The sequence below is a fragment of the Aspergillus welwitschiae genome (genome assembly GCF_003344945.1).
Source record: "Aspergillus welwitschiae strain CBS 139.54b unplaced genomic scaffold BDQ94scaffold_5, whole genome shotgun sequence".
Taxonomy (NCBI): Eukaryota; Fungi; Ascomycota; class Eurotiomycetes; order Eurotiales; family Aspergillaceae; genus Aspergillus; species Aspergillus welwitschiae.
Window position 1 is genome coordinate 752,324 of NW_020798699.1, and position 13,551 is coordinate 765,874.

Genomic DNA, 13,551 nt, shown 5'->3' on the forward strand with positions numbered 1-13,551 from the left:
CAGGTCTTGGCATGATAGACGTAGCCCTACACCAGGTAATGCTTGTTCGTACGCGCAGGGATGCATGAGAACAGGGTCTTCGAGACGGCGATGTAGTATACAGTAGTAGTGATGGTTAAAGTAGCAGGACCCCCAGGCCTTGAAGCTTGGAAGGGTGTTGAGTTGAACACATTCAGACAGAATCAGTCATATCAAAATGGCTGCTTCGGGAATCAGCATCTCCATTGACAGCGGTAGCACCTTCACTGATATCTATGCATCGATTCCTGGTAAATCACAAGATATCACTTTGAAGCTGCCTTCCGTCGACCCGCAAAAGTACCATGACGCACCGACAGAGGGTATTCGTCGTGTACTCGAGATTGCTAGCGGGAGCCAGATACCATGCGGACGGCCACTCAACTTAAGTGAAGTGAAGAGTATCCGCATGGGGACAACAGTGGCTGCAAATGCTCTGTCAGAAGGAAAGGGCGAACGATCTGCTTTGGTGATCACAAAGGGGTTTCGTGATCTTCTCTTGCTTGGTGACCAAGCACCGCTTGACCTCTTTGGCTTCACCGTTCCGAAGCCAATGGCGTTGTACGAGAAGGTTCTTGAGGTGGACGAGCGAGTCATTCTGGAACCCTCTCCAGACGATCCAGGAGGCCAAGCGGCCAATGTTGATCCGGATAAAGTACTCGACACAGGCGTCTCGCAGCAAGTTATACGGATCGTGCGGGAACCGTATTGGGGTATTGTCGAGCAACATTTTGTGGAAATGCATGACCGTGGCATCCGAAGTGTAAGCATCTGCCTCATGCACAGTTCAGTCTATCCAAACCATGAGTTTAGACTGGCAGATCTGGCCCGGAAGGCTGGTCTTAATGTGACAGTCAGTTCCCTTCTGAATCCAAAGGTATGTCGACTTCCTAATGTGCTTGAAGGTTGAGCCATAGTGCTGTGATAATAAGGCTGATACGTGGTAGATTGGAATGGTAGCACGCGCCGAATCAGCTACCTTGCACGCATACATAACACCGGTCATACGAAAACATGTCGAGCATTTCAGAAACTTGTTTGTTGGTCAGATGAGGGATCCCACTCTTCCTCCGTGCGAGTTTATGCAGAATGATGGAACAATGGCTCATATACACGATATTGTGGGGAGCAAGGGTATTCTGTCCAGTTCGGTGGGCGGCCTGCTAGGGTATGCTTCGACCTGTTATGATCGATCATCCGGCAAGCCGCTCATTGGCTTTGATATGGGCGGTACATCAACGAGTGAGCTGATTGCCTGACCAAAACCTGACGATCCCTCTTTGCTGATCATGTACTAGAAATATCGCGGTTTGCGGGCGAATACGAACGTGTAACGACAACACTAGCCGGTAATACCGTCGAGTTGCCTCAGCTAAACATCAATACTATTGCAACTGGCGGAAGCTCTCAGTTATACTGGTCGAAGGGGTCAGCGGAAGTAGGGCCAGATAGTGTCGGTGCACATCCTGGCCCAGCTTGCTATCAGAAAGGGGGACCCCTAACAGTCACTGATGCGAACCTGCTCTTGGGCCGCTTGGTACCAGAATGTTTCCCCAAGGTCTGTGGACCAAATGGGGACAAAACCCTTGATATAGAAGTGACCAGAAGGATGTTCAACGACCTATGTTCAGATATTAACAATGGTGCTAATTCAGATGCAACTAAGTTGACCCCAGAACAAGCGGCACTCAATTTCTTGCGGATCGCAGAAAAGAATATGTGCCGCGCTATTCTCAGGCAGACAGAAACACGAGGTTACGAGGCTAGTGGCCATGACCTCGTTGCATTTGGTGGTGCTGCAGGCCAGCATGCTTGCTTCATTGCATCTTCGCTGGGCATCAATCGGGTCATCCTGCATCATCACAGCTCTATGCTATCCGCGTATGGTATGGCCTTCGGGAGTCTGGTCTCAGATCTCGAAGAGCCACTTGAATGCGTCTTTCGCAGAGATACCATCCCTCGGATCCGGGAGATTGAGGCCTCCTTGCGAGTTAGGGCGGAATCAGAGCTTCGCGAACGAGGGATTGGGGATGCAGACGATATCCAGTTCAAGGTCGAGATCCTTATGCACTATGAAGGTTCCGATACCATCATTGCGATCTCGAAACCGGAAAACGAATTGGAGCTCACAGTGAAATTTGCAGACGTACATAAGAAGAAGTATGGCTTCATAGCAGCACGGCCGGTGGTTGCCTGCACCGTTCGATTGCGTGCAGTCGGGCTCAAGAAACCCCCCAGTGATCTATCTCCAGCTCAGCAGTTTGCGTGTCTGGGGGAGTTCCGGGCTCCATCACGCGAAGCTAGGGTGATGACTAAAGACGTTTATTTCGGGGAGCGCGGTTGGCAGCGTACTCCAGTATATCGGCTTGAAAGCTTAAGAACAGCCGACCGGATCGAAGGACCGGCCTTGATCGTCGACAATACCCAAACCATTCTCGTGACCCCGAACGCGCAAGCAACAATTCTGAGGAGCCATGTGGTGATCGACATAGCTTCGCCAACGGCACATGCAGTCGTTCAAAAGATCGCTATTGACCCTCTTCAGTTTGCAATATTCGATTATCGGTTTTCATCCATGATGAAGAAGATGAAACGAACGCTGCGGAGGACAGAAATGAGCAGCGAGATGAAGAAACACTTGAAGTTCTCGTGCGGCATCTTCTCCGCAAATAGCAGACTGATAGCCTGTGGTAGGAAGGCCTTGTTGAGGACAACCTATAGATACAATCGCTGACCTCATCATACTACTTAGCCCCCTTTGGTCCATCGCACATTAGCACCATGAAATGTGCCGTACAGTCCAACCGTGGAAATTGGAAGCACAAGCTACAAGACGGAGATATTCTTGTGTTCAGACAACCCAGTAAGTCGGATTCGAAAATTTTCTCACAACTTGCGCAGTGTGGTTTGACCAGGAACAGGACTGTGCGGGAGCACTCATCCTCTCGATATTACAGTGGTCACCCCTGTATTCCATGGCGGCGTCATCGTATTTTACTGCACCTCCAGTGGCATATTCACTGATTCGTCAGCTTTGATCTCGAAGGAGCCTTGGCAAGAGGATGGAGAGATCATACCAGCTGAAGTAGTGCGGGACGGCGCCATGGACGAAGAGAGTATTGAGAAGTATATCCTGTCAGATCGCAAACAGCATTCTGACTGCAGTGATTCGAGCTATCTGGCCGACAATCTTGCCAACCTCCGTGTCTTGGTTGATGCAAACCAGCAAGTTAGGGAACGTCTAATGAAGCTCTTGGAGGGGCAAGAGATGAAAGTAGTATCGGTGAGTGGCAGCAACACCCTATCAGCGGTTGGCCGAATCCGACTAAAGAATGCGGTAGGCATATGTCAGAGCTATGGAAAGAAGGCCCGAGACCGCGGTTCGCCAGCTATTGAGAATTGTTCATGATAAGCGTGGCGGTAGGCCGTTAGTCGCGACCGATTTGATGAGTGATGGTAGCCCCATTTGTCTGAAAATCACAATTGATTATGACAAGGGAGAAGCCGACTTTGATTTCACAGGCACTGGTACGCTCCAAGCTTCCCTCTCATGTGTTATAAGACATTTGGCTGATTGTCTCCGTGAAGCCAGGACTAATTTTCCTGCGCATGTGGCCCAAGCTGCCATAATGTACCTGTTGCATCATTGGATCAAGGGAGAAATCCGGTTCAGCCAGGGTTTACTCAACCCGATTAACATCATTCTTCCATCGCAAGCTGGATCAACGCCAAACCCCCAGTCAGATAATACCATCAGCAACAGACGGGTCGCCTCGCATCATGTCCTCGAGTTGATGTTGCAGTGCTTTGACATCTATTCCAGTGGACGTCTTCATAACCTGATGTTCAGCGTTAGGGGCCAGATCACTCCCGATGGGACGTACATACCAGGCTTTATGCATCAAGAAACAATTGTGGGGGGCTCCTGCGCTGGTCCTGACTGGCATGGGAAGAACGCTATGGAAGTAGGCACAACGAAGACACGAATCATTGATGCCGAGCTATTGGAAAGACAGTACCCTTGCCTGGTGTGGGAGTTCAGTGTCCGGCATGGCAGTGGTGGACGGGGTCAATTCTATGGTGGTGATGGGTGCAACAGAGTGATTGAGTTCCTAAAGCCAGTCAGCTTGACGGTCATGTCAGAGTGTCAACCCCCAAGCTCGGATGGTTTCCACGGGGGCTGTCACGGCGAGGCCGGCGTCAATCTGTTGATTAAGAAGGTCACTTCCGACCGAGAGCCAAACCAGGTTGTCAATCTTGGTCCGAAAAGCACAACTAACGTATGCAAAGGTGACACTCTGATCATCCAGACATCTGGCGGTAGTGGGTGGGGGGAACCAACTGCTAGCGATGCGAGTGTGTACAGAAGGCGGAGTCAATACGTTCTCTCTCCCAGGCCATCTACCGCCTTGGTGACCGCAAATTCTCCCCAGCGAAACTTCGAGTACACTTATTGCGAATGCAAGTCGACTTTGCTACGCAGATATACACAGTGAACCTAGCAGACACGCAGGCAGGATCCATGCGGATAGGTCAGATACCATTATACATGCACTAATACTATTAGAATGAATGTCGCTATTTTGAGTTTTACTAGGTTTCACGCCGAGCACAAACCTGAAAAGGGCTTATCTCCTATATTCAGAGTGAAATTGGGCTTTGTCATATCGTTGCTCTTTTGGGAAGGTTCTCACGTAGCATATTGTAGATATTACTTAGCTTGTCTCGTCTACTCAGGACATCCCTCGATGGCTTTGGGGTTCGCGGACATTGAGTTCTGCCGGCAGAACGATGAACTCCGCACATCAACGCGTGGGGGTAACGTTAAGAGGGTATCTGACTGAGTACAGAGTAGTAAAGGAATGTCGCTTGACTTCATTTGGGCTAAAACGATGCGAAAAAGAGCACATTATCTCTTGCCAAAACATAAGATGACAGTGGCAGTATCAAGTAGATCTGGAATAAAGTTAACATGATACGAGGCCCACTTACGACTGGACCAGAACCCGCTGTTGATCAGCAAACGCCGATCAACGCTAATCTCCAACCGGCAACCAACTCAAGAACTGAACCTTATTGCCGCCTCAACCCCCGCCTTTTTGTCCTCCACACTGTTAAAGCAGCGTCACCACCAGCATTTAATATTAAACAGTGTGTCCACCACGATGGACCATCCATCCCTTTCCTCCGAAGTTGATACAACAATACACTCTACAGCCTCGAGTCTCCTTCATCCCTCACTTACTTCTGTCGCTGAAGATGCGTCGACGCTGGCTGCCCACCAGGACCCGCAACTAGTTCCAACCCATCGACAAGGCCAAGTTAGCATTGACGAGGACTCGCTCCATGGTCTACAATGTGCCGTCGAAGAGCTCGACTACTCTCGACAAACTCATCAGTCTCAAAATCAACACCATCATCAACATACGCATCTTCAATCTCTCGTAAAAAGACCTGACCAGCATATCGACATCCGCACGATTCTCGATCCGCCGGATCTCGACGCATGGCGAGAACGGCTTTTCAATGTCGACGAGATGATAGTCCTAAGTGAGGAGCAGTGCGTATTTTTTACTTTACTGCAGATGAAATGCCCTTGTTGACATGCTCCAGATTCCTAACATATTTCCCACACATTGACAACGTCTACTCCCACCGCTCAACTCAACACTACAAACGCAAACCACTAATTTCCCATTACTGGGACTGTCGCCTGAAAGGTCGACCTCCCGGAACACCGAAATCCAACGATCCCAACAAAAAGAAACGTAAACGAACTGCCCGTCAGCGGGATCTCTGTGATGTGAAGATCAAGATCACAGAATACTTCCCGGGCCACGATGTTATGGGATCAGATCTTGGAGTCCTTGATGGGCTTGGGGTTCCTAGCCCAGTACTCCAGGAGTCTGCTGTCAGGGAGCAACAACAAACTCAAAACCAGCAGTTTGGTCTATTAACGCCAAGCTTGAATCCACCTCTACCAGAGGGTCATCCAGGGGTCAACGGGCAGCGGTTCTTTACTATCCAGCGAGTAAATGGGAACGGGGCGAACGGGAAGAACGATGGTGTGAGTGGGGGCCATCGTCATACGCTGGAGGACAGTGATCGCGTGAAGAAGAATAGTGTGCAGCGGTTCTTATTGCAGGAGGTGAAAGAGAAGAAGAGGTCGCTGAATGTAAGTTTGTTTCTTTATGTTTGTTGATTGATCCTGGCACAAGCGTGTTACGTCATTCGGCGGAGAAGTGCCTATCGCCGACTATCTTCCCCGCTCGTCAACTGCACCTTCACTTCCCGTCCACCATGCTCCGAAGATCCATTCTGTTGTTGAAACCATTGCCATTTGGCAATTTATCCAGGCGTGTGTCCTCTGCTGTTAGGACACGATTGATTGCTCTTCCTTCTAATCACCACCGCACACAGACTAGAGTAATGGCTACTCAGAACCAGATCCAAAAACAATACCATACCAAAGCCACCGGCCTGGCTGCCCAGACAGTCGCGCACCGCTCACAAGACAATGAACTGAAATTGTATGGAAGTTGCTTTTGGTACGTTCACTCTAGTTTATATGCATATATACATCGTCTTTAGTGCTGACCACTGCTAGCCCTTTTGTGCAGCGCGTCTGGGTTGCCCTGGAGATCAAGGGCATCCCCTATCAATATATTGAGGTTGACCCTTATAAGAAGCCCCAGTCATTGCTGGACGTGAACCCCAGGGGTCTTGTCCCAGCCTTGCGGCACGGGGATTGGGGCTCATATGAGAGTTCCGTATTGCTGGAATACGTAAGAGTCTACCCTTGCCCCACTGAACCAACTTGATCCAATCCTAACATGGCCCTAGTTGGAGGATCTGAATGTCGGCACACCGTTGCTTCCGCCCGGAGACGCCAAGCTGAGGGCGCATTGCCGACTGTGGACGGATTTTGTATGCACCCCATGATTATCGTCCCCTTCACCTCTGACATTCGCAGATCAACCGCCACATCGTCCCAAATTTCTACCGTGTCCTTCAAGAGCAAGACACACATAAGCAAATAACCAACGCGCAGGAGCTCCGAGATGCATTCAACACATTGGTTGGCGCCGCAGATGCGCAGGGCCCGTTCTTTCTGGGCGCTCAAATCTCGTTCGTTGATGTCCAGGTCGCCCCTTGGATCATCCGCTTGCGCCGTGCCTTGAAGCCTTATCGCGGGTGGCCAGACCCGGAGCCTGGCAGTCGCTGGGGAGCCTGGGTCGACGCTATTGAGAACAATGAGCACATCCAGGCAACCACGAGCACCGATGAGCTCTATCTGGATAGTTATGAGCGATACGCTCGTAAGTGTATTGTTGATACAACGCGATCACAAGCTGACGTCTCTAGAAAACCGCCCCAACACGTCCCAGGTTGCCAATGCGATCAACTCCGGAAGGGGTCTTCCCTAGCTTGTTGCAGGTCACTGCTATACCATTTAGCGTTTGAATACTACTCTGAGCAGCGACCCGGAGTCGCGTCCCACCAACACAGACAGGCGCGATGCGCCAATCCTTGGTGAAGGTATAGCTGTCGTTTTCGTAGTCTAGCCTCCACGGGCACCCCTGTTGCCCATTCTAAACCCGCCCCTTCCGCTACTATCAGGGCCACGAGGACTGCGGATCGGCTGTCTTGGAGATTGCGAATCATCCTCCCTTCGGACACCGCTCTGTTTCTCCCTCCGCGGTCCAAAGCTCGAGTTCGGTTTAGGAGACCCTGGATCGTAGAGTTGCTTAGACTTCCCTGATGCAGCAGACGAGTCACGCTTGTCACGGTTGTTGTCTCGCCCATTCCCACGGCTTCTCCCTTTGCCTCGGCCCTCGTGTTGTTTAGGCGGGGTAGCACTGCGTGGCGAGGACGCGCCGGAAGTAGGGGCAGACGGGCTACCGAACAGCCTCTCCCTGACTTCCTCATATTTGCGCTGCTTCTCTTCCAGATTGCGCAGCGCAATAGCCTGCCGCTCCTCGGGTGTAGGCTGAGGCGGTTTATCCTCATCAGAGTCGTCATCCTCGTTCAACCCTAGTCTTCTCATACCAGCACTCGCAGCGTCTACAGAGGACGATTGACGCGTAGCTATTTGGGGGTTGCGACTGAGAACAGTGACGGTGGGCTTGAATTCCTGCTTGAGCGGGACGTTTGACCGCGCTTCTAGATAATGAAACGTCTGAGGTGATTCTCTGTAGCGAAAAACGGTCAGGCAAACATCGGCACAGTCATCATTGTAGTATACGTACGCCTCGGCCCATAGCTGTCGGTTGAATTCGGCCTGTTGGGCTCTGCGCTGGGCCTTGGTAACTTTCGAGGAGCCTTTTTTCTCCTGCGGAGGCGGGGCGGATTCTGCAGCGAAAGACTAGGAGAGCGATTAGTCAGAGAATTGAGGTGGTCGCATGGCGGAATGCAGACGTAGTGGTGCACATACATCAGCCTGACTCTCCCAGTCCTCCTCCCAGGCGTCGGGGCCACTTGAGGGCTTTGCGCTCATGGCCAAGGGATATCGCTATAGCGCGTAAAACAGTGTTTGAACGAGTGAACGACGTGACCCAGAGTCAGTAGGGTCTAGATAGTAAACCAAAAAAGACACGTCCAATGTATTAGCCGGGTGGCTTAGTTTAAAGGAGAGAATGACCGAGGGGTAAGTAAGACGAGGGGAAGAAAATCGTCTAGTTTGGAAGAGGAGTTCAGAAAAGCGGAGGAAAATGGCGGTTGCCGCCTTGTGCTTAGTTAAGATCGCCGACCTCACCTTATCCCCGATCCCTCCATCGATCTCAATGCAACATCGACAGACTGTCTCGCTTGGTTGTTTTTCTGTTTCGTCTATTCCTTGATTGATTGACCGATTTGATAAACTCATATACCATGGCTACCGGTTTGTGCCCTTCCCAACTACTCCACACAGTTCCCCGCTGCACCACATACAAACAACCTCCACCTATCTCCCCACTACCACCAACACCCACGCAACTCACTCATTAACCATAACCAACCATAACAGACCCAGACGGCGACTCCCAAATGGCCTCCTCGCCTGAATCCTCCCACGGCCTCTCCGAAGATTCCCATCCAGGAACCCGCACTCCAACCAACAAGCTCACCAACCCGCGTCCTCCTCCCTTCGGCGGCTCAGAACTCTCCCCGCCCGGCTCACAAACGCAAACCGCTACTCTGAACTCGCAGGGACAGATGTCCTTCAACCCAAGCCTAATTGACTCCCCGCTCGCGACGCAGACAACTCAACAGGTACAACAGCAGCAACAACAGGGAGAGCAGATGGATGCGCCGGGCGCGTCATGGATGAATAAAAGGGCGGAGGAGGAGTATCAGCGCGCGTTGGAGTATGTGGTTGATCAGGAGTTCAATCTGGGTATGTTACTGATATATGTTCTTCCATGGTCGCTTTGGTATGGGTTGGGTTGGGATGTGCTAATTAGTGGACGTGTAGATGAATTCGGGGATCCGTTTGATGAGAGGGATGTCGAGGAGAAGCTGTTTTGAGGGTGGATCTTGCATTGTGTGGGTATAGCGGTGGTGTTTGGGGAGTTGGTGGTTTCTTCTTACTTTTATTTCTGTGCTTTGGGGATTGAGGGTGTATGCATGAGCTATGAGCATGAGATATGAGTTTATTGCATCTGGATTGCTATTCCTTTCGGTTATTATAGAGGAGGGATGATAATTGAGACGGATAGTCAAGATAGCATTTGGACTGGGTGCCTTGAACCAGGTTCAAGCCTATGGGTCTGTAGTATGTTCTGATGAATAGGATTTGCAAGGCCTTTCGTCACTGTAAGGTTGTTGAATCCTTCTGCCATCCTCCAGCACCGACTTTCTTCAGCCCTAATCAGTGTAGCAAGGATGGCAATCAGGGAAATGATACCACAACCGCTATACGGACTTGGCACCTCCTACTACATGAAAAGGCGTAGCGGCAGCAACATCTATCGTCGAGCCAGAAACACCGCATTTCCATGATATGAAAAAGGAACGACTATTTCTGCAATCAAGGTCTTCAGTGCCAACCAACACCAATTCCAATGACCCGAATGACAGCATATCCAACACATCCCATCCCTACTCACCACCCCCCCTCGCCTCCAAGCACCCACTCCTCCAACTCCCCAAACGCCCTCTCCAAATCGTATCATACAGTTCACACTCAACAGCCCCCTCAACCTCCGCCCTTGCCCTCTCCAACCTCCTGCTCACATCCTCCTCTCTCTCCGTGCCCCGTCTCCTCAACCTCTCCAGCACCTCAAAGCTCGGCGGCCTAATAAACACATACCGTGCCTCCACCCCCGATGACTCTGCTTTCATCTGCCTCGCACCTTGCACATCAATATCCAGCACAGGAATTAGCCCCTTGTCCAGTTGATCCGCGATGGCTCTCCTGCTCGTGCCGTACTGGTGTCCGCTGAATGTGGCATTATCGACGAACGCACCTTGCGAAACGAGAGTGTTGAATGTGGGTGAGTCTACGAAGAAGTAGTCTTTTTCGTGGACTTCGCTGGCGCGCGGTGCTCGTGTTGTGTGCGAGATTGGTGAGGGAGAAGGTGTTGGGGTGCGTGGTGATGAGCTTGTGGATTAGGGTGCCTTTGCCGACGCCGGAGGGGCCGGATATTATTATGGGATGGGAATTGGTTGGTGGCATTTTGGTAGGCTTGGAGATAGAGGGTTGCTTATGAGTGCTCTGATATAGTATGACAAGGATAGTGTCTCAGGGAGGGAGTCTAGATGTAGAGGGGTGTGACGGTCGAGCATTGTTTCCGGCTAGCTGCATATGCTTTTCCATCACATAGTGGTTCTTTGTATGTTTGTACAAGCAGTTTAGTGGACGTTCCTTGAGAAGTCTAGTTTGGGATTCACTGCAGGAACATGGTGATATGGATACTAGGGGCAATTGATCATCAAACAAGTGGTAATGTCGAGGATATGAGTCGTTCCAGTATATGTTGGCAGCCTATACGTCTAAGAGGCTGGTTCTCTATGACCTCTCGGAGCGTGGTGCTGGTATGATCTGTGCGCATTGAGCAATAGCCAGAAGAAGAAATGGCCTCTTAACCGAGGATTGGTGACCATCGTAGAGATCTTTTAGTAAGGTATATCTATGCTTTGTGTCTATATTTAGTATGAAGTAACTCGTGATTATCATAGTAGATAGGTATATACTGTTTAGAGCCCGACGGTATATTTGGAGGAAGAACGAGGCGAGGATTAACGGAAACTCTTGTAGGAAACACGCTACAATAGTCAAACAGTGATAGATAATCAAATTTACACGATATCAAGCAGAGTTGCAACGAACACATGCTTTATTCGGCGTCAGTGTGAATTATATAGTGAAGAGATAGCGCTTAGCAACAAATTCAATAGATCCAATCATCATATCCTAGTAACCTAACAAGTATGCAATTCCAACCAGATACCAACACAAAATCCAATAAGCAAGAAGTATAGACCCCAACCCCAAACAAACGCCATCAATATCCCATCACACATATATGACATAACCTAGACCGGCGACGTATTGCTCTGAATCTTAATCCCATGATCTCTTGCCATCCAATGCAGATCCCGTAGCCGTAACTGCCGCATGTATATCCGCTGTTCGGGTGGGAAGTCGAGGTTCCTCTCCTCGCCGTAGAACCCATTGGTCATAAGGTAATGGATGGAGTAACCGAAGACAGAAACTACCACACAGCCGAGGATGACGAAGAAGATGATGGCTTCTTTGGCGATGTAGACCATTTTGCTGTTTCGATTGTGGATGAGGGAGAGTGGTGGAGGAGGGTGATCGTGGGAACTGTTAGAGGTGTTAGTTAGAGATGATGTTGTGGGTGAGTGGGTGAGAGACATGCTGTTCTTGTGTCTATATGCTCAGTAGTATGAAGATGAAAATAGTCCAGCTGTAGTATAACTCTCTTAGAGACGTAGAAAGAGTGATCAAGATACTAGAAAAGTATGAATGTAACGAGCGACTGCACACTGAACCCTCGAGAGATGGTATGAAAAGAAGGACAATAGATGAGGAACGAAAGAATAGAAGTCTGCTTTCCTCCCTCCATCTTCCCTCCCCTGTTCACCTCTTTATACCTTCCATCACCCAAATCCTCTATTTCTCACCGTGAAAACAGACCCTATCGAACGATCTATTCTGAGATATAGATATCGCACCATCTCAGAAAGGGTATAGCGTATGGCCCCTATGATGTCATTAGCGAGTGAGCCAATCAGATATTCCAAAATCTCATGCGCTTTAGGTTTAGCGTGATTTATATTATGATTCTGGAGGGTATATCAGAGCTGGAATGCCCCCATTGATAGGTTGCGGAGATTGTCAGACGTATCTGATGCTCGGGCTTGTTTGGTGAGAGGATTTCGGTATGTACGCGTCCCTAGTTTATTGTGGTTTAGGATGCAGTCAGTGGATGGCTGAGTCTACCTATACGACTACTAGTTACTGATAAGTCCTGTTTAGCTGCATAGCTGATAAATCAAATCACGTTATTTCTCTGGTCTTATGTGCACATATCAGTACTATGCATACATCATGTAGCCAAGATACTCTATCCACTTGTCTCCGCTTATATTGCGCCCAGCCGACAAACGTACCCCCCAGTCACTATCAACATTCATTCTCCATCTTCTTAACCCAAGGAAGACCCCTACAGCCCCTTCCCATGCTTCTTCTCCGCCTCTTTATTCTTAAAAGGGAACCCTGTAGTTCTCTTATCCGCCCCCGTCTTCCGACTAATCTTCCCATTACTGCTCGCAAAAAGCGCACACCAGATACCCAACGAGGCGAGCGCTCCCGACACCACCATTCCCACTCCAAACGCCAATTGGCCCTTATCCGCGAACCAGGCGTACGCATACCCGGCCGAAATGAAATGGAAGATGGTGGTCACTTGCATCGTCGGCACAGCGTAGGGCGCCTTGGGATCGGAGTCGTCGGTTGTCACGGGGTCGGTGATGGAGGCCGTGAGTGGGATAGAGCCAGTCAGCATTACGGTTAGAATGGCGATTGTGAGGAGGCTCATGCCGAGGCAGCGGGAGAGGTAGGTTTCGATTGCTGTATGGAGTCAGTCTGGGTCATTGGGGAATGTTGGGGATAGGTGAAGAGGGGAAGTACAGGATGGCTGTCTGCTTTCTTGTTCGAGCATTGTGGTCATCATTTCAGGGACGGTAATTAGGGCGATACTCTGTAGCGAGAGCCAGCCCGCTGTTGAGTAGGTGTAGGCGTAGAATACCTGTTGGTGGTATTAGCATTAATGCGATTGGGGTTGCTGGGGAATGGTTGAGCTTACGTCCATGGTTGCAGATCGAATATATCTCCGGTTGTGGTTCGTGAGGGAATCTGATACAAAGATTGGAATTGGTTTTGAGTAGAGGAACCAACAATTGAAGAAGTAGCTGAGAACTGCCTAGCGATTCTTGTCTTATAAGGCAGAGCTCGTGAGGTCATTCCTAGCTCAGGCGCCCATGATGTCATCCATTCCAAGCTGGCAGATCTGCGGCTGACTCATC

General features: G+C 50.1%; 4 protein-coding genes across 4 annotated transcripts; 2 read left to right on the forward strand and 2 right to left on the reverse strand.

Annotated features, from left to right (window-relative positions):
• Positions 1-196: 196 nt before the first annotated feature.
• Positions 197-7,445, forward strand: BDQ94DRAFT_183962 (Hydantoinase/oxoprolinase-domain-containing protein; the record flags this gene model as incomplete). Its single annotated transcript, XM_026774531.1, has 14 exons — positions 197-895; positions 966-1,260; positions 1,317-2,708; positions 2,771-2,881; positions 2,976-3,301; positions 3,360-3,546; positions 3,607-4,462; positions 5,171-5,578; positions 5,632-6,193; positions 6,262-6,566; positions 6,626-6,803; positions 6,862-6,945; positions 6,992-7,337; positions 7,384-7,445. 14 exons carry the CDS (start codon positions 197-199, stop codon positions 7,443-7,445), a joined length of 5,811 nt encoding a protein of 1,936 aa, XP_026630121.1.
• Positions 7,446-7,579: 134 nt separating this feature from the next.
• BDQ94DRAFT_167173 (uncharacterized protein) lies at positions 7,580-8,515 on the reverse strand (the record flags this gene model as incomplete). The annotated part of the gene is made up of 3 exons (XM_026770740.1): positions 7,580-8,210; positions 8,268-8,383; positions 8,453-8,515. 3 exons carry the CDS (start codon positions 8,513-8,515, stop codon positions 7,580-7,582), a joined length of 810 nt encoding a protein of 269 aa, XP_026630122.1.
• A 40-nt stretch (positions 8,516-8,555) lies between these two features.
• BDQ94DRAFT_137486 (uncharacterized protein) lies at positions 8,556-9,874 on the forward strand. The gene is made up of 4 exons (XM_026765064.1): positions 8,556-8,589; positions 8,774-8,899; positions 9,026-9,394; positions 9,473-9,874. The coding sequence occupies exons 2-4, from the start codon at positions 8,890-8,892 to the stop codon at positions 9,523-9,525; spliced, it is 432 nt and encodes a 143-aa protein (XP_026630123.1). The 5' UTR covers positions 8,556-8,589; positions 8,774-8,889; the 3' UTR covers positions 9,526-9,874.
• Positions 9,875-11,535: 1,661 nt separating this feature from the next.
• Positions 11,536-13,337, reverse strand: BDQ94DRAFT_167175 (uncharacterized protein; the record flags this gene model as incomplete). Its single annotated transcript, XM_026770741.1, has 4 exons — positions 11,536-11,827; positions 12,694-13,096; positions 13,157-13,274; positions 13,332-13,337. The coding sequence occupies 4 exons, from the start codon at positions 13,335-13,337 to the stop codon at positions 11,536-11,538; spliced, it is 819 nt and encodes a 272-aa protein (XP_026630124.1).
• Positions 13,338-13,551: the final 214 nt, after the last annotated feature.